The 25257-nt window shown below is 42.8% G+C and overlaps 1 protein-coding gene across 5 annotated transcripts in view; it reads right to left on the bottom strand.

Moving 5' to 3' along the window:
- dmd (dystrophin) overlaps positions 1-25257 on the bottom strand; it is a 262554-nt gene that overhangs the window by 143619 nt on the left and 93678 nt on the right. For 4 of the 5 annotated variants that reach the window (XM_080296865.1, XM_080296862.1, XM_080296864.1 and 1 more), the window contains 11 exons: positions 24018-24113; positions 22850-22948; positions 21505-21686; positions 19714-19864; positions 18404-18523; positions 17135-17236; positions 11473-11580; positions 11142-11321; positions 9513-9682; positions 9391-9426; positions 5808-5931 (listed from right to left, as the gene is read on the bottom strand). In XM_080296865.1, coding sequence (XP_080152991.1) covers positions 5808-5931; positions 9391-9426; positions 9513-9682; positions 11142-11321; positions 11473-11580; positions 17135-17236; positions 18404-18523; positions 19714-19864; positions 21505-21686; positions 22850-22948; positions 24018-24113 — 1368 coding nt within the window. The remainder of the gene's footprint in view (positions 1-5807; positions 5932-9390; positions 9427-9512; positions 9683-11141; positions 11322-11472; positions 11581-17134; positions 17237-18403; positions 18524-19713; positions 19865-21504; positions 21687-22849; positions 22949-24017; positions 24114-25257) is intronic. The other variant, XM_080296863.1, reaches the window with a different exon arrangement.

Raw genomic sequence — 25257 nt, 5'->3', positions numbered from 1 at the left:
GGGAGTTTTTCCTTCCCACTGTCGTCAAAGTGCTTGCTCATAGGAGGTCATATGATTGTTGGGTTTTCTCTGTATGTATGACTGTAGGGTCTACCTTACAATATAAAGCGCCTTGAGGTGACTGTTGTTGTGATTTGGCGCTGTACAAATAAAATTGAATTGAACTGAATTCTGTTTGTCCATATCACGGTTGGGCTGGAGTCTATCTCAGCTATTATAAGATGAGAGGCAGGGGTACACCGCAGAGCTAACACAAAGCACTAGCTGGTAAACATTGTGCAGCATTTAGTGGCTAAAAGTGAGCTGTAAGTTTTAGCACATCACATATGCTGTATCGATAATAGACAGATCACCACTGAACTTTTAGGCTGTACATACACAGAGAGCCTTTAAACCAACCAAAAAAAATAAAACACAATCACAAAGAATTTCTAAATATGTACACACTATCAGTTTTAGAAAACCCCATTTTTTCCAGTTTTTTATTAAAAATTATGCAGTTTAATATCACATCGCACTCTGAAATGAAAGCATAGTACAAATAAGTAATTGGAGTTAAAAAATTGATTCCTTGTTTTAAAAAAACAAGGAATCAGTTTATAAATGTATTCTAAACGTTTGACTCATCAGTAGCCACCTTTGGCAGATATAACAGCTGAACACAGATATGGCATTCTGCTACAGATACGGGAGAATATTTGATTTCTATTGTAGAAAGAAGTCCCCATAAATGTGGACCTTGTAGGTTGCTTTGCTCTTCTGTCCAGTTCATCCCAAACCAGCTCGGCGGGGTTTCAGTCTGGAGACTGTGCTGGACACTCCATGTTTTCAAGCTCACCATCTTGTTCTTTTTCCTGAGGTAGTTCTGGCACAGCTTGGACTGATGTTTTGGGTCATTATCTTGCTGTAGGATGAACCCCTGACCAACTAGCCTCATACCAGAAGATATTGCATGGTGCTGCTGAATGCTGTGGTAGTCGTTTTGGTTCAGGGGGCCTCTCACTCTGTACAAGTCACTGACCCTGGATCCAGCAAAACAGCTCCAGACCATCACATTTCCTCTTCAGGATGTCACACACTGTGGAACCATCCTTTCACCTACTCAACGACGTACAAAGATCCTGCATCCTGAACCGAAGATTTGAAATTTTGATTCATCAGTCCATAAAACCTTCTTCCAGTCTTCATGAGTACAATGGTGGTGTTTCATGGCCCAGACGAGCCTCTTTGTCTTATTCTGGCTTTCTTGCTGCCACTCGTCCTGTCAAACCTGCAGCTTGAAGTTTTCTCTTCACAGCTGAAACTGAGACTTTCTCACTACGACCAGTATGAAGCTGCTTGAAGCTGTTGTCCTGTGAGCCGCCGTCACACAGCTGTTAACTCTCAGAAACTTGTCCTCTGATTCAGTCGTGTCTTTGGGTCTGCAGACCTCCTGCTGTCACAGTTTCTGAGCCTTTGATGCTGAAGGAAACTGGACTCACTGACACCTTGACTTTCTTTGCAGTTTCTCTGTAGGACAGGCCGACATTTACAAGTTTTATGATGGTCTGTCTCTCTTCAATTGTTTTTTCTCACCATGTTTGTACCAACACACTACTTTTTGCAGTACAATGTTGTTCAACTGATGCTCACCAGGGTATGGTACCACCGTGTGTTCCAACACTGCTTTTGCAGACAGAGACGGTTGGAAGTAATCCACAAAGTTGGAACAGCTGTAGGAATTAGTAGCACCAGCTTTCAAGGCTTGATTTGCCTCCATTGCTGCAGAACAGCTTTAAATTGTTAACCCATTTTCCCTGAACTATGCAAGAAACATCTCCTGGATGCACTGGCACGCATCTTCAGTTATGTATCCTGGGGTCATCAGGTATTTCGGGTCTCGCAACATAATACACCCTCGCCCAGGCGACCCAGTCAGGGGTGATCGAGCCCTGACTTGCGTACCAGTAGCTACCCATGGATCAGCCCTCTTAATCCACAGCCATCTTGTGGCTTTCTCTGCCGCTTCACTCACAACCTGGATGGTCCTCTTCTTGGCAGCCCCAGCCACACCCAGCCGGCCAAGGACTTTGCAGGGTGATTGTCCTGCAAAGCCCCTACAACCCACTTCTACGGGCTGATAGAATGTCTTCCAGCCCCTTCCCCTGCACTCCTGCACTAGGTCCTGGTACTTGGCACGTTTCCTCTCGTTGGCCTCCTTGATCCGCTCTTCCCAGGGCACTGTGAGTTCATGCATTAGCAGATGTTTTGGGGCCTCAGAAATGTCTGGCCAGAGGGATGTTTTTTACAATGTGCTGTGGGAAGTTTAGCTGTTTACCCAGGTCAGCCTGTAGCTCCCAATCAGAGGCTGTGTTGAGGAGGCCGGTTGTTAAATGTGGGCGCACCTGGGGTTTCTCTCTAGCCTTAATGAAAGAGATTGCCTTCTTTGGAGCGCGATGGTGTTCACTGGTGCTGATTGCTGAGGCAATCTTCTCAGGTACTACTCTGAGCATCTGGTCGTGTCGCCAACGATACCGACCATCGGCCAGGGTCTTTGGGCAGCTGCTGAGGAGGCGTTCTAGGGTGCCTCTTCCAGAGCACAGGGAACAGGCAGGTGTCTCGCTCTTTCCCTACACATGGAGATTTACTGGGCTTGGCAGAATGTTGTATACTGCCTGCATGATGTTTGCCCAGGTGACCTTGCGCTGCAAGGTACTCTCCCACCGTGTCCATGCTCCCTGCCGCCTGAGTCCTGTGGCCCTGCTTATTTGCTCGTCACCTGCGCGGACCTCTTAATCGAGTAGCTGGTGTCTCTCCTTTCTCTGTGCCCTGCTGACCTGGGCCTTTGGGAAGTACCCCAAGCCTGCTCCCCCTGTTGCTAAGACAGGGGGGGTGTCTTCTGCCTGACCAGTTTCTTTTGCCTTAGGCGTGACTCTGCCACCTCAACTGCCTTCTCGGCCTTCCACTTTCTTCCTGTCCTTACCTTGACACCTGCTGATGTCACCTTGCCGTCTTTGGAATCTCTATACTGTGGGGCGTCTTGCCCCATACAAGGCACTACTGGTGAGGCTGAGGGGAAGACCCAGCCACTTACGAATAAAGCCACTGATCTTCCTTTCAAGGGATTCCACATTAGTTATTGGAACTGTGCAGACAAGCAGAGGCCACAGGATTCGTGGGAGGATGTGCTGGTAGATCCGGGCTTTAAATCTTCCAGGCAGGCTGGACTTATACACCTTAGTGAGCCACGCTCCCAGCTCCTCATTTGCCTTCTAGATGGCAGCAGAGCACTGCAAAAGGCTTTTTTGAATAATTCTGAAATGTACATTATTTTTCAGTTTTGGGTAACCTTACCTTTATTTTTAATTTCTGGCAGTTCACCAGTTACCTTTGCACAATTTCAAGCTGTTCATTGGACTTGAATGACTTGAATTACAATAAACTGTAAAAATGAGGGTGTTCTAAAACTTTTGACTGGTAGTGTAGTTCTAAGTGATAGATGAAAGAATAAGGATAATTAATGTGCACTGATTTATTGCTCAGGAATTAGTAAAGAACAAAAAATGTGACTATGGACTTAATACATCATGTTTATCAAGTGTTTGCAAGCAGCCCTGCAAAGGTTAAACTGTTGTCAGTGTTGTGTTTATAAAATGTTTTTCTTTACACTTAGTTGCCAAAAATATCAAATTAAAACAATGTAAACAACAAACTTGGATACTTTGTGTAGCTTTCAAATCCAAATGCCTACTGGTAAAATGTAAAGTTTGAACCAGATTAACATACTAACCAAAATTACAAAATATATGTTTGTTTGGGTATGCTGCTGACGTCGACTGAGAAAATTGTCAGGCGGTGGAAGGAATACTTCGAGGACCTCCTTAATCCCACTGACACGTCTTCCGAGGAGGAAGCAGAGTCTGGGGATGAGGGGAATGACCCGCCAATTTCCGGGGGCGAGGTCACTGAGGCAGTTAAACAACTCCTTGGTGGCAGAGCCCCTGGTGTTGATGAGGTCCGCCCCGAGTTCCTGAAGGCTCTGGACGTTGTAGGGCTGTCCTGGTTGACACGCCTCTACAATGTTGCGTGGAGATCAGGGGCAGTACCTGTGGACTGGCAGACCGGGGTGGTGGTCCCCATCTTTAAGAAGGGGGACCGGAGGGTGTGTTCCAACTACAGGGGGATCACACTCCTCAGCCTCCCTGGGAAAGTCTATGCCAGGGTGCTGGAAAGGAGAGTTCGTCCGTTAGTCGAACCGCTGATTCAGGAGGAACAATGCGGTTTTCGTCCTGGTCGCGGAACACTGGACCAGCTCTTTATCCTCCCCAGGATACTTGAGGGTGCATGGGAGTTTGCCCAACCAGTCTACATGTGTTTTGTGGACTTGGAGAAGGCATTCGACCGTGTCCCTCGGGGTGTCCTGTGGGAGGTGTTGCGGGAATATGGGGTGTCTGGCCCATTGCTACGGGCCATTCGATCCCTATACAACCGTTGCAAGAGCTTGGTTCGCATTGCCGGCAATAAGTCGGACTCGTTCCTGGTGGGTGATGGGCTCCGCCAGGGCTGCCCTTTGTCTCCGGTTCTGTTCATAATTTTTATGGACAGGATTTCTAGGCGCAGCCAAGTGGCGGAGGGCTTTCGCTTTGGTGGCCTCAGAATCTCATCTCTGATCTTTGCAGATGATGTGGTTCTGTTGGCTTCATCGGGTGAGGGCCTCCAGCTCGCACTGGAGCGGTTCACAGCCGAGTGTGAAGCAGCGGGAATGAGGATCAGCACCTCCAAATCTGAGGCCATGGTTCTCAGCCGGAAAAGGGTGGAGTGCCCACTCCGGGTCGGGGATGAGTTCCTGCCCCAAGTGGAGGAGTTCAAGTATCTCGGGGTCTTGTTCGCGAGTGATGGGAGAAGGGAGCCGGAGATCGACAGACGGATTGGGGCTGCAGCTGCAGTAATGCGGACGCTGCACCGGTCCGTCGTGGTGAAGAGGGAGCTGAGTGTAAAAGCGAAGCTCTCAATTTACCGGTCGATCTACGTCCCTACCCTCACCTATGGCCACGAGCTGTGGGTAGTGACCGAAAGAACGAGATCGCGGATACAAGCGGCAGAAATGAGCTTCCTCCGAAGGGTGGCTGGCCTCTCCCTTACAGATAGGGTGAGAAGTTCGGCCATCCGGGAGGGGCTTAGAGTAGAGCAGCTGCTGCTCCACATCGAAAGGAGCCAGCTGAGGTGGTTCGGGCATCTGACAAGGATGCCCCCTGGGCGCCTCCTGGGTGAGGTGTTCCAGGCATGTCCCACCGGGAGGAGGCCCCGGGGCAGACCCAGGACACGCTGGAGAGATTATATCTCTCGGCTGGCCTGGGAACGCCTTGGTATTCCCCCGGATAAGCTGGAGGAGGTGGCTGGGGAGAGGGAGGTCTGGGCCTCTTTGCTTAGGCTGCTGCCCCCGCGACCCGGCCCCGGATAAAGCGGATGAAGATGGATGGATGGATGGATGTTTGGGTATTTTTTAACTATCAAAGAAAAACAGGCTTTTTACCCTGTTTCCTCTTGTTTTGTTTCATCCTTATACAAAGCACTTAGAATACAAATGTTGTCAGCTGACACATATAAGTAAAGGGTCCAAAATGTCTGCAAAATGTCATCACACTCATTACTGACACTTTGCTGCATCTCATATGAGGTACATTATCATTGCCTTGTAAGCCCAGTTCAAAATGTCCCCTCAGGTATGACTGAAATGCTGAAATAACAAGATCCTATTGCACATTTAGATCATATATAAATGACACAGATCCACATATGCACATAAGACACAGACACACAATTTTTACCTGGACTTTGTCATGTAGCTCCTGAATACTGCTGTCTTTGCGTGTCACAGAGAATTCAGGGCTCTGCAGAATGGCTTCACCACGAGTCATATAGCTGTGGACTTCAGTGAAATCCACATCGAACCTGGCAATAGATGCAGACAAACACAAATGTGTTTTGTATTATAAGGCATCACACTGTGTTGAAGCACATAAGATAATGTGGTGGTGAAGTTCTATTAACACTACATTTACAAGATTGCATACAAGATGTCACATAGCAGCACTGTAGTAATGTATTTCATGTAATCATATAGGACCTAATTTCAGCTTCACACTCAAACAGTTAGTTATTACATATCATAGAGGGAGTTTACTATTATCCTGTAATATTTTAAATTCGGTGGAAATTATGAAATACCATTCAATTATGGAATGTTGGTGTTTGCAGATGTCTTCTGTGGAGAAAAACCTTTGTCAGCAACATAAATTTCATTGTCCTGAAAGGAAATAAGAACTGCCAACACATTGGAATTGATGTGCCGAGTGGAAAAACAATTCAGAACTGTAACATGTAACGTTTCTGGCTGACTGACAGCTGCCAGCTCTAATTACAATCCCACTGCAATGACCATGCAGGCCACACAAATGTCTGTGCTGAAAAGCTGAGAATTAAAGTGTGGACACTTTACATGTCTTGTCTTGAGATGACCAGTCATGATATATGCATAGAATAGAATTAGAATAGAATTCAACTTTATTGTCATTGCACATGCACAGGTACAGGGCAACGAAATGCAGTTTGCATCCATCCAGAAGTGCTTTAGTGATATAGATATATTACAATATATATTAGCAATAATATAGATATGTGAGTATATTACAGAAATGGGTCTATTATGGTATGTTATAATGTACACGGTATGAAGTATGTTGTGAATATGCTATAACTATAAGTATGTACAGGCTGTAGTGAGTACAAGCTATGTACAGGCTATGAACAGGATATAAATATGAAAAACTATACAGAATATGAAATAAATAACTTTACAGAATCTGAGATATACAGCTATACAGAAATGTGAACTATGGAAGTTGTAAACAGTTGTAGAATTAAAGATTATCGAATGTACAGAATGATTATTTACACAGAGCTATACAGTAGTGCAGTTAAGATAAGTGAGGGTGTAGATAGTTTCTACAGAGGCTATATAAAGTGCTAGTGGTTGTGAGTGGTGGTTCAGTCCATGTTATTATTGTGTGTTTGAGGGTACAGTTGTCCATTGTGGGTGTGTGTATGTTCAGTCCATGAGTTAACGTGGGTCAGATGTCAGGAGGCAGAGTTCAGGAGTCTGACAGCTGTGGGGAAGAAGCTGTTCCGGTACCTGGTGGTCTTAGTCCGGAGGCTCCTGTAGCGCCTCCCAGAGGGCAGGAGGGTGAAGAGTCCATGTGATGGGTGACTGGGGTCTTTGATGATTTTCCCAGCCCTTTTCAGACACCGCTTCCTGTAGATGTCTTTTATGGCAGGAAGTGGTGCTCCGGCGATGCGCTGGGCAGTTTTCACGACCCTCTGCAACGCCTTCCGGTCCGAGGCAGAGCAGTTCCCGTACCAGACTGTTATACAGTTGGTCAGGATGCTCTCGATGGTGCAGCGATAGAAGTTCACCAGGATGTCTGAGGACAGGTGGTTCTTCCTCAGAGTCCTCAAGAAGAAGAGGCGCTGATGAGCCTTCTTGACCAGCTTGGAGCAGTTGGTCGTCCAGGTGAGATCCTCGGAGATGTGGACTCCCAGGAACTTGAAGCTGCTCACACGCTCCACAGCCGTCCCCTTAATGTGGATGGGTGGATGTGGGTCAGCATTCCTCCTGTAGTCCACGATGAGCTCCTTGGTCTTCTCGGTGTTAAGCAGCAGGTTGTTTCTGTCGCACCACTCAGCCAGACGATCCACCTCCTCCCTGTAGGCGGCCTCATCGTTGTCACTGATGAGGCCAATCACCGTGGTGTCATCTGCAAACTTAATGATGGTGTTGGAACCATCAGCAGGTCTGCAGTCGTGGGTGAAGAGGGAGTAGAGGAAAGGGCTCATCACACAGCCTTGTGGTACACCGGTGTTCATTGTGATGGTAGATGAGCAGTGGTTATCCAGCCGGACATGTTGGGGGCGGTTGGTCAGGAAGTCCAGTAACCATTTGCAGATGAGGGAACTGATGCCCAGGTCTGTCAGTTTCTTGATGAGTTGTGAGGGGTGGATTGTATTGAATGCTGAACTGAAGTCTATAAACAGCATTCTGGCGTAGGTGTTGTTGTTGTCCAGGTGTGAGAGGACAGAGTGCAGTGCGATGGAGACTGCATCCTCTGTGCTCCTGTTCTGGCGGTATGCGAATTGGTGGGGGTCCAGGGTGGGGGGCAGACAGGATTTGAAGTGTGCTAGGACCAGTCGCTCTAAGCACTTAGTGATGATGGGGGTGAGTGCGGTAGTCATTGAGGCAAGATGGGTTGGAGTTTTTGGGTATCGGGACGATGGAGGTGGATTTGAAGCAGGCCGGTACCACAGCGTGGGCCAAGGACAGATTGAATATGTCTGTGAGCACTCCTGCAAGCTCCCCAGAACACGCTCTGAGAACACGCCCGGGGATGCCATCGGGACCTGCAGCCTTGTGGACATTGATCCTGCTCAGCACCGCTCCTACATCGGTGGGGGAGAGAGTCAGAGGTTGGTGGTCTGGCGTCATGTCTGCTTTGGTTGTGGTTGTGGGGTTCCCTCGCTCAAAACGAGCATAAAAGTTGTTGAGCTCGTTGAGGAAGGAGACATCAGAGGATGCGGGGGAGGGTTTGGTGGTCCTGTAGTCTGTAATGGTCTGGAGTCCTTGCCACATGCGTCGGGGGTTGGAGTTGGAGAAGTGTTCTTCTACCTTCTTTTTGTAATGGTGTTTGGCTTTTTTGATGCCCTTCATAGTCGCACCTGCACACAAACCCCCTGTGATCAAAGGGGGTATGTGTTCTTCATAACTTCTTCACCTTGCTAAGAACACCTCTGCCAGGTCGGGCTAGGTAGCAACTGCTAGTTAGCTCTGTTTGCTAGCTTAAAGTTGGTGTTAGCCACCACTGCTCAGCTGGTGCGTCGGCTGCCCACGGAGCACTATATTCGAGTCTTCTTGTGCAGTGTTTTTGCTTTGCATTTTGATATGAATATCAAACCAAAGCAAGCAAAGCAGAACTCTTCTGTTTTGCCCTATCCTCAGGGGTTTGGTTTCTCTTTGTACAACAAGGACCAGCACGCTACGTGCCCCGCCTGCCTGGGATCCAAAGTAATGTTTACCTGACTGTGCTCACGCATTGTAGCTGAGAATTACTCAGTGCTGTAGAAAACCCTTAAATTTTATTTTAACTTACATTTAACAAAATGCCTCAAAAATGACCAAAAAGGTTCACTGTTAAACTACCACTACAAAACGTCTAAGCTTGCTTTTCTACTTACTACAAGGTCGAGGAGAATTTTCAGAAACTTCTACTTGACTATTGGGAAAAGTTCAGTTTAAAGCTGCTTACTATTATAACCACCAAACCTAGATACTATGAGTATTCACAATATTTCATCACCTACCTGCTGAGATAAGAGAGTAAAAAGGGATGCATGTATCTGAACATTTAATAAAAGTTAGAAGGCATCTTGAAATGAATAATGCTCCAACGCTCACGTTTTCAAGTGTAGGAACATAAACACACCTTTTCCTGAGCTCAGAATCCACAACTACTTGTCTCTTCTTCTGTGGAGGTGGTGATTCTCGGGTCTGGCGGACAGCTGACATCTTCTCTCTTGTTGTCACTTTGGTTACAGTCGCAGTTACTGAGTGGGTTAGCTCAGAATGCTGGGCTGCACTGACAGCTGCCGAGAGCTGAATGTTAAAGGGAGAGCATAATACACTCAGGCAGACGGTTTAACATCAGGAGCTGAATTATACAGATGACAAATCCTCATTCTTGACAGGTGATAACTGATGGTTGGACATCATCTATCATACAAGGTCATGAGTACAGTGTTTTGCGGTATAAGTGTGGGTTCCAACAAGAGCTCTAGACTGAGTGTGTGTGTATGTAGGTGAGTGCACACTCAGACAGCTGTGGAGGCAGTTAAGCAGCAATTTAGACTTTAGAGTAGACTGTAATGACAACGTGAGAAGAAGCATATGTAGAGTGTATGTATGTGTATGTAGAGGTCAATCTGCTGGTTATCTCTTTCAATGGAAAAATAAATAAAATAATAAGGAGAGGGAGAAATATCGATATCTGTGCAACCAGCTTGAGCACTAATTAATGTGTGCATTTAAAAGTACGTGTACATACAAGCAAACATTGTGTATTAAGTGGTTTTCAGTTGGCATTTTCTTAATCTTAACAAATCTCGTGCAGATGAGAAAACCAAAGTTCTATGATTATGAGGCCACATGAATTTATTTTAAACAGTGAAATCTGTTTAAATGTGCATAAAATGCACCAAAAGTGAAACGATCTTTTCATTTCAGACATGCATGCAAACAGGCAACAGAGCTTTGCCAGTTTGCATGCATCCTTTACATTACTGCCATCTTTTGATCACAGTTGGTTGTTGTTACTGAAAGCTCTGCTTGTTTTGTACTCACAGTAAACTGCAGCTTCATTGTAGATAAAGCCTGTCTTTCACAGTAAATTGATGGGAAACCAGCATGTGATACAAGCTGCCGCTGGCACTGCTTTTACTGCTGCTTACAATCTTCGCTTTGCGTGGAAACACAGCTACCATCAGCAAGTAAACTAGATTCAGCGATCCTCGCAACAGATGAGTTTCTCTTTTAGAGAGAAGAGTCTTTCTCATGGCAACAATTAAACATGTTATACTTGTTCACTCCTGTTCTCATTGGACTGTCTTGAACTTTAATCAAGACAGCTACAGTGTAGCCACAGCGGCTGTGGCTACACTGTAGCTGCCATCACCAGTGTGTGAATGTGTGTGTGAATGGGTGGATGACTGAACGTGTAAAGCACTTTGGGGTCCTTAGGGACTATGCAAAGCGCTATACAAATACAGGACATTTACCATTTAATATCTAACTTGCTAACTGAAGCCTTTTGAGTTTGTTGCAGTTTCTCTGACCATTGCACTGTCTGACCTTGGGGAGAATTTGCTGAGACGGCTGATGTCATTCCTTCTCAGCATAGTGTTAACACATACCTGAGTGCAGTCGGTTTTTCACACTCTGTTTTTGCATATTGGCATAGCTTTTGTTAAATAAATACTGACTCAATGTAAAAAAAAAAATTGCCATGATGTTCACATGACTCTACATACAGTAAAAGACAACTCAGCACTCACTGTACCTGGGTGATACGCATCTCTAGGATCTGGACTAGTTGCTCCCAGCGCTGGGCAAAGCTATCCAGTCTGGCCTCTAGTTTGCTGGCCACCTCTCTGTTCTTCACACTGGACAGCAGATCCTGGCTCATTGAGCATAATTTGTCCATGGTGGGGCGCTTAACATCAAGGTCTGCTTTCAAAGTCTTACGGAACAGACACATACACACAACAAAAGTTGCAGAGATCTAAGCCTACCTGGCATGTCACTCATGTAACTGGTGCAGAGTTTTTTAAGTAGGAACATTTTCTGTTCTTTACAAAAAGGTACAGCAGCTCCGGTATAGGCATACTCACAGTAAGATGGTGCAAACAGGCCACCATCTCTGTCTGGTCCTTCAGGTTGGTTGTCTTAATGGACCCAACCATGTCCTCCTTCTGAGTTAACCAGGAGTCAAATAAACACTGTAAGAAAACAAGAAGACAGAAAATAGTTTGACAAGAAAGGAGTAGAGAAAATGTGTAGAAATGGAAAGATAAATGAAATTCAATTTAATTCAATTTTATTTCTATAGTACCAAACCACCTCAAAGGTGACTGTATATGAATAGTGTAAGGTAAACCCTACAACAATACAGAGAAAACCAACAATCAGATGATCTCCTATGAGCAAGCGCTTTGTGAGAAAGGGAGGGAAATATTCCCTTTTAACAGGAAGAAACCTCTCACAGAACCAAGATCAGGAGGGGTAAATAAAGGGACATATAGGAAACACTAAATAAAAGAAGAAGAAACCAGTGGAAAGTAAGGAGACTGACAGAAAACAAAATAACAAGTTAAAGATGGAAAACTGAATAAGAAAATAGGAGGGAAAAGGAAGGAGGGAAGTTAGATGCCAAAAAAGGATGAAATGGGCCGACAGGTGAGAAAAATTGAAAAGAAGATAACACTGGTAGGAGAGAAAGATGAAAAAGGAAAACAAAAGAGATGGTCAAGCAAAGGTCACAACAACAACAACAACAACAACAACAGGCAGCACAATGAGGAGGCAGGTGCTCTACATTCAATGTTATTTATACAGCATCAAATCACAACAACAGTCACATCAAGGTGCTTCATATTGTAAGGTAGACCCCACAATAATGCATACACACAAAGTAGCTCACAGGCCTCCATTGCGCTCGAGGCTTGTGTGCTAATTTTGTTTTTACCATGTCGTGGAAAGAAATGACCAGTAGAACAAAGCACATATTGTCCTCTAGTATCATGAGGAAGAATCAATGTTCAGGAAGATCCAGGGTTAGAAGATAAAGAAATATTGCCAATATTTAGAGCACATGCTACCCTTTCTCTGAAAAAGCACATCAGCCACCTGCAGAAGTGGAAGAAGGCTATGAAGTGAAGAAAAGTGATGAAGAATCTGAACTATGTTCAAGCAGGTTCTCAGGCATCCAGGACATGGTAGTCTGAGGAGCTTGGAGAGAAAGTGACTGGGCTTCTTGAAGTTTCTTGAATTTTCAGAATGTGAAACTGAAATAGAAGATGTGTCAGAGGACTACACATCATCCATTTCAATTATGATGAAGATCAAGCAGGAAAGAGGAATCAGCTGAGACAGAGGAATATTTGCAGTAACGTGAGGAAACACTGATCTGGTCTTCTAACCTTCCCAGTGACAGACGATGCCTGACTCTCTCATGTGCCTCAGAGAAAGATGATCTACCACAGTCCAAGCACATGTGCCAGGTCCCATACTCCTTCAGTGGCTTTTCTACTCGAGTACTGAAAGCATTATACACAGTGTATTCTGCTTGTATTCTGCTTTTTAACGTTCACATGCCAATGGATGCATCAGAGACCAAGTTGGGGTTCAGTAACTTGCCCAAGGACACCTTGGTAAGAACTCCAGACTAGAGCACACAGAGATTGAACCAACAACCATCCAATTAGCAGATGACCTGCTCTACAGCCAACTCAATGATGAACAAGGAGGGACAACAAGAGAGGAAGAAAAATGGACCGAATGCAGCTGTAGGCATATGTGGGTGTGTTGATTCTTACTGCCGTGCATCCAGTAGAGTCGCTACGGCCAGTTTATGACATCCTGAGTCTGGTAGAGAAGTTTTCATGCTGACACAAGATTAATCATAGAAGCACAAAAAGGACATAATTTCTTGATAAAGACACAATAGATGATCGTCGTTCATGACACAAACGTGCTCCCATTTGAGGTGTATGGAACAAGTGGGTGTTCCTCCTGCTGTGATGTAAGATCCTGGTACTGATGTGACTGTATGAGCACCAAGTCCCCTTCAGAGGACTCTGTCCAACAGAACATCCAAGTAAACCAGGGAACTTTGAGACAAAAACATGGGCAGCATGTGATGCAGGTCCAGCTGTACATGGAACATGCTCGTGTGTGATGGCAAACCGTCTGTCCTGCAGTCAGGACACGAGTTGTCCCTAACATTGCAGGTTTCCAAAAGAAAACAATCACCTGTAACAGCTTGTTTACTGTATATGCCCCTTGGCCTGCAACTGCAGAAAGAAAGCTGTCCATGATGGGACCAGTGCAGAGGAATAAACCTGAGCTTCCTCCTGCACTTGTGTCAAATATGGACACGCCTTTGTCCTCATGAAAGTTTGCCTTCACTCAGACTCATGCCCTCCTACCATGCCAAAATATAGAAAACTGTCAGGCAATGAGTTGGAATAAAGTTGAATAAAACCTTGAAACACAGAGATGGATGATATTTTATACTTGTTGCTTTATAAACAGTCAAAGCAAACGGGGTCATTTTTGAGCCCAGAGGACAACAGATGTGATTATTTGATGCCAGTAAAAAACTTGAAGTAGTTTAAAAACAGCTTCCTAAATTAACTTTGACATAAACCCGTCTGTGATCATCTGTTAAAGCAGCCGACTCTGGTTGTGAAACGATCCTCACGATAACTGATGATTTCATTTATTTTTTTACCCAAAAACAAAGAATCATTTTGTATAAATAAAGTTTTATCAGATATAAATTTGAAATGAAATAAAGAAATAGTGTCAAAATGTTTGAATTAAGTTTTAATTAAAAGTGGGGGAAAATCTACTTCATATTAATTAAGTATCAATCAAAGCAGATGGGGACATTTTGACCCCTGAAGACAACAGCTGTGATTATGTGCTGCCATTTAAAATTTATAAATGATTAAAAAAAACATTCTCACTAAAGTTCAACATACAGCACTCTGTGGTTATTCAGACAGTCAAAATAATCTAAACATTTAAATATTTTATTGTCTCGTTTTATTTTCGCTCAAAAACAGACGATACTTTATGTAAACAAGGTCTGGTGCCCCTAAATTGTAAAATGAAGGGTCAATTTGTGGTAATGTGTTAGTCTTAAGTAAAACTCAGGTGTATTGATTGATAATTTATACTTATATACACTTATATACATTTTTGTCCCCTGAGGGTTAATCCTTCCATCTTGACAAGTTTCCCAGTTCCAGACATCAGACCCATCCCCACAACATAATACTCCTACCACCAAGTTCCATTATTAGATGTTCTTTGGTTTGTAAGCCTCAGCCTTCTTTCACCAAACATAAAGCCAAAGAACCACAGCTGCGTATGATCTGACCAAACAGCTTCCAGTATGGATGATTTTGCTCCAGGTTGTCCTTAGCAGACTTTAGTGTGGCTTAAAGGTGTGAAGTGGATTTTTTCAAAAGGAATTCACCACTTGGCTAAGTCCTTCACTACTGTCTTGACAGTTGTTCTGAGGTCTTTAGATACATCTCTCATCTTTTTCTTTTCAGAGCCTTTAAAATACTTATTTTCTGTACCGTTCCTGTGTACTACACGTACATGCATCCATGATAAGTCGTGGTCATCTTCCTGATGTGCTCGTGGATCTCTGTTGTTTCCTGGATTGCATTTCTAAAACTCACTATTCCTTGGCCTCCTTCCTTCCTTCTGCTTAGCATACAGTCTCAGGGTGTTGAATTTAGGTTGAAACCCTCCATGCATGGTAAGGAGCTTTCTTATCTTGATGTCAGCGGCTTCTATCTCCTCTTCTGGCAAGTTTATTATCCTAGCACTGTACCTGACGACTGGCAGGGCATAGATGCTGATTAGGACCTATGCAGAACATACAGGGACAGTCCATCTCCTTGGTAATAGGATCATGTAGTTTTAGAGTCTCTACTTTATAATATAAAGCACCTTCAGGTTGGTCAATCTCATCTTACAGTCTTGAGCAGTGTTGGTCAAGTTACTTGTAAAAGTAACCAGTAACTAATTACTGATTACTTCCCCAAAAAAGTAATCCCGTTACTTTACTGATTACTTATTTTCAAAAATAATTAATTACTTAGTTACTTAGTTGCTTCAGTTTCACGATTTACAACCTGAAGAGGTGATAAAGCGATAGATCTTTCAGCCCAATTCTACTTTTTCTGCATAATCCATCATACAAAATATAATCAGATGGAAAAGTCTCTTTTTAAAACTTGTTTTATTAGTTTTAATCTTTTAACTTTATGCATCAAGCAAACATTTAATTATATGCAACATTCTCTGACTTGAATAAATTAGTTTAACATTTAAACCTATTTTCTGCACATTCCAGCACATAAAATAAAATATTTTTTGTGTTTACACTCAGTCTTTCAAATAGATGCAAGTAAAACACAGCAGAAAATAAATCAGGAGTGGGGCAGGCGGAGGTTTGTCCTGGTGCAGGTGTGCCGCAGCGGTCAGTGGAAGGAGTTTCTCTGTGAGTTTCCCATTACCTCGTAGCTACTCGGTGCTTGTTGGAAGTTTAGGGGTTTTTTCGTTGTAAAAAGAAGTTTTCTTCCCACGCACAGCGGACGCTAATGTTTTTGTCACTTTTTATGGACTCAAACTCAAAGTAAGGTCAGTACTTCCACGCTTTAAACGCTGCACGCTCACACTCTCTCCGCACTCGATATGTGATCCATTGTTGATCTGCACACAGCTGTTGTCACTAACGGCGCACTCGCTTACGTCACTGTCGTGAGACATTCTCGCAAAAAATCACGGTTTTAGTAACGCAGTAACGCAGCGTTCCTACGGGAAAGTAACAGTAATCTAATTACCGTTTTTGCAATAGTAATCCCTTACTTTACTCGTTACTTGAAAAAAGTAATCGGATTACAGTAACGCGTTACTGCCCATCTCTGGTCTTGAGTGACTGTATCTAACAGTAGCTGGTATTTCTGACAATTCCTTTGTGTGACCCACTCATGTGTTGAGCCATATGTCTGTCCATCTTAGCCATGATGCCTGACAGGAGCTTCCACGTGGCGCTGAGGCAGGTTATTGGTTGGGACCAGCCTCTTCTGGGAATCTGGGGATCAGTCTAATCTTTGGTTAGCCATTCCATGTGCAGGTCATTCATTAGCAGCTAGAGTGCTGTCAGCTTGTTTAGCTAGTAACTGTGAATCATGTCAGAGCCTGGTGTTGTCCAACTCTTCATGCGTGAGACTCTTTCTTGGATTTATTCCACTGTGATGGTTACTAGGCGAGGTTAGGGGAGGTAGCCAATGAGCATTTTCTTATGTGCTGCATCCTTCTCTGTCTTCACCCTTGGTGGGCTGGTCATTTATTGTTTGCCTGCTACTGAGAGTACACCTCAGATTGTTCAGTGGAGAACAGCCGATTTATTCTCCTGGCTTCTATGTCTCTGCAGTTTTAGAGATACTCTGAACCAGTCAAGCCATCACAGTTTGGTCGTTTAAATCCGTACACTTACACACTTTTTCAAAATTCTTTCCGAAGAGATAATCATGGTTCATCACTTATTCATAATATTATGCCTGATCTGTGCATTTGTGTTAATGAGCAAGTTGAACATATATAGATAAAATGTAGACAATAAGTGTATACGAGAAGCATTTATCCAATCTGTTCTAGACAGGTGAAGAACCCTCACATGCATAGACACATTCGGGTTTCTCAATACATCAGCAATCTTATCTGTGATCCTACCTTAGACAGTCATACCTGTTCATTGGTGAAGTGCTGCCATTTCAGCAGAGTCTCCTGCAGCACAATCCAGCGTTCTTCTGTCCATCTACAAATCGCTGCCCAGCGGTCACCAAGCACCTGCACAAACGAAATAAACACAGACACCCATATAGATCCCACTCAGTCCCCTAGAGCGTGATATGTGTATCCTCAAGCTTTTGAGTCCTTAGAGTTGGAGAAACTATTCCTGAGGTTTACCCTCTTCTGGACAGAGACCTCTGATGTTACACCTGGAATCTGCAGTTTTCTGCTCTTTGTCAAACACCATTATGTGAGGTTGGTTTGCCAGCGCTTCATTTTCAGGTCATCATGCCTTTTATACAATGCAGCCTACTATGTTATCGATCACCTCTCAAATTTGTGTTTTGTGAAGGACGTTTTTAATGCATCCTTTTATGTAAGTGTCCTAATTTTCTTTGGTTCACAGCAGCCTTTACCTCTGATTCAAGCTGTAGTTTGCACTGTTGTGCTTATCTCATCCATAAATAAAATATGTTACAATGGGCTCCAGATTTGATTTTCTCTTTATCTGTAATCCTTCTTGCTTTTACCAGCTCTCATGGATGTGCCCACAGTCAGTCTGTTTCTACCGTCAGATTTTTGTCCAAACCATAGAAAACCGACTCTCGTTATTGCCAGCGGATTAATTTTCCGTTCTCTTGTTTCTTTTTCAAGTGATGAAAAATAAGTTTCATGGTCTCTCCAAATTATAGATGGCATAACATTTTAACACATTACCCTTGAAGGGCTTGACTCAATTTTGGGGCTAACCTTAGGCTAACCAGTCAAACTGCAGTTTGTAGCACTTGTGTTTCCCTCAATTTTTCTGGAGCATTAGGAATTCTACTTTAATTATTGCAGATTTTGTGAGTTAACAGTGGGAACAAACAAGTACACATCAAAGGCTAAGAGAAGGATGGATAATTAATCACAAAGACAAAGAACTGGAGTTTGTGTGATGATGACAAGTAAATTAATTTAGCAAAAAGTTAAGATAAACACACATACAGCAACAATGTCTTACTGCAGCTAATTACTGCACAACTGCAAAGACAAAACAAGCTCAATGTATTTTCCATTAGAAACAAAAAGCCCACGTTTTGCTGGAGACAAAAAAGAGAACTCAAAAAACATTTAGACAGAAAATTAGCCCGTCAATAAAATCTCTTGCTAATCTGTGTGATCAGCAAAAATATGTGCTGTGTGTGTGTGTGTGTGTGTGTGTGTGTGTGTGTGTGTACTTGCCTGAAGTTTGTTCTCCAAGGCAGCAGTGGTGCTGTCTCCACTGTTCTCATCTACCACCACCACCATGTGGGTCAGAGAGTTCACCCTCACCTGCTCAAGTTCCAGGTCCTCCTGCAGGAGCTTTAGCACACATTGGCACCCATCAGTATAAGGAATTCCCAAAATGCTGATGGTTTAATCACAGATTAAATTCAAGATTAACCTGCAAAAGAATAATGTGAAGAGAAAACTACGGACTGGAGAGAAATCATGAAGATACCACATGCTGCCAAACATGTTGGAGCAATTTTAGGGGATGGGCCTGTAAGTCTGTGAGTGGAAATGTTCAGAGATGATGTGAGAGCTGATAGTAGTGGAATGGATTCTGAAGTGTGCACAGCTACACTTGCAGCTCAAATTCAGTCAAATGCTAGCAAAACCGATCATGTGCAGGATGGCTGTAATTGCCAGGCAATGTACATTTTTTAGAAACTGTCTTGAATTAAAGCAGGAAGTCTTTCAGAAAGTTCAATCACACAACGACTGAATAATTGTTTGATATGTAGTACACCACCTTGTGTGTGGTGGAGCACACACTTGAGTTGCTTACTTGAAACCACCACCCCAGTTTATCAATCTTGACTTTCACAAAGTGTTGCAGAGATGTTGCTCAACCAAGACAGCCCCATAACATCCAGACCCTGAACTTTTACATTTCAGGGTCTGTATGCTTGAAAATGACGCGCCAAAAAGGAATGATTACAAACTCTGTGTAAACCACCTTGGTATCAAAATAAACATCACAACAAAGTAAACATCACAGCAGATACCATTGTGTCAAAGTAACATATAACCCCTAACCTCTATATAGCATATAGCAAAATGCGAAGTGTAATTTTGTCACGCTCTAAACAAAATTTACTGGACCAGCAAACGAAGGCCAAACTTGCAGTTTTGAAATCTGTAGATCTGTGCTTTCAGCAGAGACGCTGTCTGTGCACATGCTGTTGGGTGAACGGGGGAATCCGTACTTCGTGTTTACACCTTTTTGCAGGATCTTTTTTACCTGCTGTTTAGATGTTTGATGTTTTAGCTGTGTTTGGTGGTCATGGATATGGATTTGTGAGCGTTTTGCTGACTTTTCTGTGGAAGCACAAACCAGCACAGCTCCTCCTCTTCCCCCAGTACAGGGGGCATTGTGGTTGAACAGGTTAATCACTTTAACTGCGAATGACAACTTGTTGTGCAACATTATAAGGAAAAAGGGAACAACATGGCTGGATTAGTAAAGCAATCTTTCAAAAACAAGGATCAGCCTAGTACACGCCCACCTTGTGTTCTTCTACTCGGCGCTTGATGTCCTCCAGGTCAGGTCCCAGTGCCTGAGCCCCCATCTTCTTAATACGTGCTTCTGTCACATCCAACCAGTCTGTGAGTTGCTGCAGCTGCTCATGCTGCAGGTCCATCAGAACTTCATGGAGTCTGGGAGTGAGATGCAATTCAGTAATGTCTTATTTTGAAACCACAGCAGGTATTTACATAGCTATTTTCTAGTCTTACTTGTTGCCAAGTGTTCATCTATCTCACTTCCACACAGCCACTTTGAAATCATCAGTTAAGCTAACATACATGTCTTTGGACTAAGGAGGTGTGGCGTGGTGGCAGTGTTAACCTGACAGTGCTAAACTAACACTGGTGGATCATGCTACCATCCACAGAGACCGAAGGGTTTAAACCTCAGGCACTAGCGATTAGAGCTGATTTACTTGACTGACACTTAGTATCTTGTCTTAGTGGTGTGGTGTTAGTGGGATGACATTAGTTGTTAGATGTGTTATTAAAACATTTTTTAAATGTGAAGAGTGGTAAAGCAGTCTTTTTGAGAACTGTATTAGGTCAAATTACATACACTTATCATGGGCATGAGTGTCATGGAAATGTATGTTTGGAGGTGTAAAGGTGAGGCTTTCCACTAGGGTTGGTTTGCTGCAAGAGTTTAGTGGAACATTGCAGAGAGTGGATGGAACAAGGACTTTCTCCAACTTCACCCAAAATCAAATGGACTTCTTTCTTCTATCAAAGAGCTTTCTATCTAACATTCACACTTCAATGGATGTATTTGAGAGCAACTTGTGCTTAGTATCTTGCTTAAGGATATTTGGCAAGCAGACTGGGAGAGCCAGGAATTGAACCACCAACCTTCCAATTAGTAGGTGACCTGCTCTACTTCAAGAGCTTCCAACAGGACGATGATGCCAAATACACATCAGAATTGTTTTTGAAAAGGAAAATTAAGCTTCTGGAATGTTCTTCTCAAAGCCCTGACCTCAACCCTACTGAAAAAATTGTGGAGTATGCTTAAAAGCCTGATCCCGGCCAAGAAACTAACCAGTTTAAATTAAATCTATTTTTAAGAAGTGTCCACAAATATACAGACACAATTATGCCAGAAGCCTCTCGATGACAATCATTAAGTGCACCTTGCTAAGGCATGTTTGGCCAAATATTAGTGGCAGTCTATGCATATATTTGAACCTGCATACTAATTTTAACCCTGTGTGGATTACAGAAAATAAAGATAAATAAAGAAAACTTGTGCACCCAAATATGTACACATTACAATGATTCCACCCTGGAAAACACAGCTGAACAAAATCAAAGAAATTACATTGGGGATTGACATTCGTGTCCATGATGAGTGTAAAGTTCTGATCACAGCTGTATATCACGCCTGATAATACTGGTGGTGCTGAAAAGGGTTTTACAGTCTTCGAGCCGCTTTCAGCAAAGATGCAAGATTTTGAGAAGTGAATAGAATTTCATAAAGTCACAATCAATGTTAATCTGTATTGGTGATTATCAAAGCTCTCACTGATGCGATCTCTGATAATCACCAATGCAAACAAGAAACCTTTTTAGACCCATTAAAAATAGTCTCAGTGGAGACTACTCATCATGTTGCTTTAACTAACTTTAACTGATGGAAAATGACTTAAAGATGTATCTTCTAAGAAAATACTTTCAAAATATCACATGACCAGGCTTCTGTCAAAACAAGATCAATAAGATAGATGTGAGTTTTAATATTGTTAATTGTACTGATGCTTGTTTAATGTATGTACCTGCTCTGTCGCTCCATGCTAGCGACTCTTAGGTGCTCCCACCGGGAGTTGAGAAGGTTCATTTGCTCTCTGACTTCAGAATCCTCCTCTTCACTCAGGTTTCCTTCCCCCAGCAGGGCAGCACCGGCCCGGAGGACTCGTCCTACACTGCTCTGGTGTGTTGTCAGCTCCACCATATACCCCTGTTATTAAAGAAACAGATGGAAGAATTGCACATGCATATTCACAGTAATTCAACTATTTTTTAATCCTACAAAGGTGAGGGGGTACCTCATATTACTATGGCACCTACTGCTTCATCTATTTTTATTGAACACTTAACTGCAATGTGATCCTTCCAGGATATCAGAAGGCAGAATGGTCAGAGTAAGTGAGTGCATCAAAGTCCTAGAAGCTCCCATTCAGTACAGTTAATGCATCGCTTACAGTTAAAGTTAAAAACAGCTGCCCATTGCAAACAGCTACTGCAGGAGACCAGCTGTTTCCATACCAGATATAAAATGCTTACAAACAACAGATTTAAAAACTTTTCCATGCATAAAGTTTTATTACAGTAAGATATCCATATCTCACAGATTTAACTGACGTAACTGCAACTGTTTATTCTGACTGTGGCTTAAACCCTTTTCATATTTCTGCTCTTTGATCACATTTCACAGGCAAAATGTGACGTTGATACCGTAGATTTTTAACGTCCCCCTTCACATCTTATTTTGTGAAACTGTAAAATTATTTTTTTAGCTATTGGATATTCTATGGATTGATGACATCGGAAAATATAGAGGATCAGTGATAATCAATACATTTTCAGCTGCTGTGACACAAATATGAGAGTCCTTTAAAAGAAAAAAGTTTTCTAATCCTGTGCACATGGAATAATAGCTCAGTGTTATTTGGGCATTTCACCTTTAATTATACAGTTCCAAAGATCCAGCTGTACGCAAATGTGTGAAAACATAAAATCCCTTTAGAAACGTAAGACAGTGCAAACATTTTATTACCAGCTGTACTTTAGTTTGTCTAGTGTCCTACACTATATAAACTATTCAAATGCCCATATGACATGTTTTCTATTTCACCATTCACTAACAGCACAGAGAAGGTGTTGTTTAAATATGCCAAAGTTTTCTTTAAACAAACAGTATTATTAAAGCTCTTCATGACCGTGTCCTATTTTTTGGTCACCCTAAACTATTCTGACAAAAGAATTTAAAATTCTATTAACTCTAAAAAATTCACTGGTCAGCTGTGGGAATCCTGAAAATAAGTGTTGAATCTTAAAAAATAATACAATACCTTTATTTAATTTAAAAACCACAATCCAGTAGGATTTCACTAGTCCTACCTCGTGTGTGTGAAACTGCTCCTTAACCTCCTCCACATGGTTGGAGATAGGAGCCTGGCCCTGGAGACCATCTTCAGCGGACAGAAGCCATGTCAAGACCTTAAAAGTTACATTTAATTAACATAACAATAGCATACTTTCTTTTTTTTTCTAAAATAAAGTTTTTTTCTTCTTCTTTATCTTTCATTTTCTCCCTCTAGGGGTTGCTATATCAGATCATCTTCTTCCATCACACCAACCCTCTGCATTTACTCTTTCACTACATGCATGAACTTTCTCTCGGGTCTTCCTCTTTTCCTCCTGCCCGAAAACCTCATTTTTAAACATCATTTGTCCGATTGATCTATCTGCACTATTGGGTTGAAATCAGAACTCTGTACATACAAGTTCTTCTACACTCACTGGCACATGTCTTTATGGACCTTGCTTTGTGCACTGGTGAGCAGTCATGTTGGAACAGGAAATCCTTGCCACAAAGTTGAGAGCATGAAACTGTCCACAGTGTCTTTCACTGAAAATAGGGCGCCGAGTCCATAATCTCCCACCAAACTTGGCACGATGCAGTTAGACAAGAACCGTTCTCCTGGCATCCACCAAACCTCATCTGTCTCATGTGTTGGATTGCAATACAGAGAAGTAGGATTTGTCACTCCAGAAAACACGTTTCCACTGTCCACCGTGCTTTATACTACTCCATCTGACACTTTGCATTGGGCTTGGTGATATAATGCTTGAATACAGCTCCGTAAAGATCTCTACGCACTATTCTTTAGCTAATCTGAAAGCCACATGAAGTATGGAGATCTGTAGCAATCAACTCTGCAGAAAGTTGGCGACCTCTCTGGACTATGTACCTCAGCATCCACTGGAAAATTTAGTAGAGAACAGGTGGCATCCTATCATGGTACCGCAATGAAAGTCACTGATTTCCTGAAAGCAACTCATTCTTCCACAAATGTTTGTAGGAACAGTCTGCGTTTAAAATGCACTGCCCGGCGACAGTGTGCCATCGAAGAAACCACACGTTTCTTATACACTGAGAGATGTCGCATGCAGGAAGGTGGTGACTCACACACAGACACACCCACGCACACACAATATTTGCTTCTGTACATTAAATGTTTTATAAAGTAGATATGAGTCCTTTATCATCACCACATTGTCTTACCTCCTCCAGTGCAGCCTGGTAGCTTTCCAGGCTGGTGGTTCCTGCAGGCAGAGGACTGAGACGCTGCTGCAGCTCCTCTTGGCTGGGATCCAGCAACTAAACAAGGCAGCAACAGGTTAGAGATAACAGGCAGAGACAGAGTCCGATGGTGGAGATGACGTGAGGAGAAACAGAAGAATGGAGGGCACCAGGGTTAAGAAGTAGAGGGGAAAGGAGGACAGACAGAGATGATAAAACAAGCAGAATGTCAAAAATCAGAGGGGTGAGCAGGGAGGGATCGGGACGAGTAGAAAATATTAAAGGCAACATGTGAAAGAAATGTGGGAAACAGAGGCGATAAAGAGAGATAAGGAGAAGCCTCTGAGTGTCAGATATTAATGATGATGATGATGACAAGCAGTTTTAAACTTTCTCCAAACTTAACTCGTCCTCTCTCTCCCCTTATCTCTCTCTGTGCGCTCACTTCTGATCTAGACACCAATAATTCTCTCTTTTTATCTCATCTCAGTGCTGTTTCTCTCACTTCATTCTTCTCTCTGGTAATAAGGTCATACGATGATTCAATAACTGCCAACCACAGTCAATGCTGCCGTCTCTTAATGTCTATTTTGCTTGGATCTGTGTGACGGTAGACGCATAAATGTTTAGCCTATCTAACATAAACAAATAAAAGGAGTGTAGGGTAAAAGTGTAAGGTTGTAAGGGTGTAAGGGTGTAAGGGTGTAAGGGTGTAAGGGTGTAAAGGGTACGCTACGGAAGAGGAATTCTGGGCCCACTTTCTTTTTCTAGTGGGCCTAATCCTCTTCTGTAGTAAACCCTACACAATCTCGTTTCTGACTTTTTTATTTTCTATTATTAACTAATTGATAAATTTCTTATATTGGTTGATCCTACCTATGATAGTTATACACTGTTTGCCCAAGTTTTCTTTCTTTTCTGTTTTTAATTATCGTTGCTTTAGCTGTTTTTACTTTTTTGTGTTCTGTAACATACTTTGGAACATTTATTATTAGTCCATCCCCAAAAACAACAAAAGGGGGTGAAAAAAGATCAAATACTCACAGTTGGGTTAAAGATTGAACTGTCAAAATCAGTATGAAATGTTTTGTAGCTTTGTTTTTCTTTTTCTCAAGATGCAAAAACGTCAGTAGAAAAATTGCGTTTTCTATTGTCTATAAAATTATAGTTGTTGATAGCTTGAACAGCCTCTTGATGTCACCTCACAATAAATATGCTTGTA

The sequence above is a fragment of the Astatotilapia calliptera genome, chromosome 23 (assembly GCF_964374335.1).
Source record: "Astatotilapia calliptera chromosome 23, fAstCal68.1, whole genome shotgun sequence".
Taxonomy (NCBI): domain Eukaryota; kingdom Metazoa; phylum Chordata; class Actinopteri; order Cichliformes; family Cichlidae; genus Astatotilapia; species Astatotilapia calliptera.
This window is presented reverse-complemented; position numbering and strand designations above follow the sequence as displayed.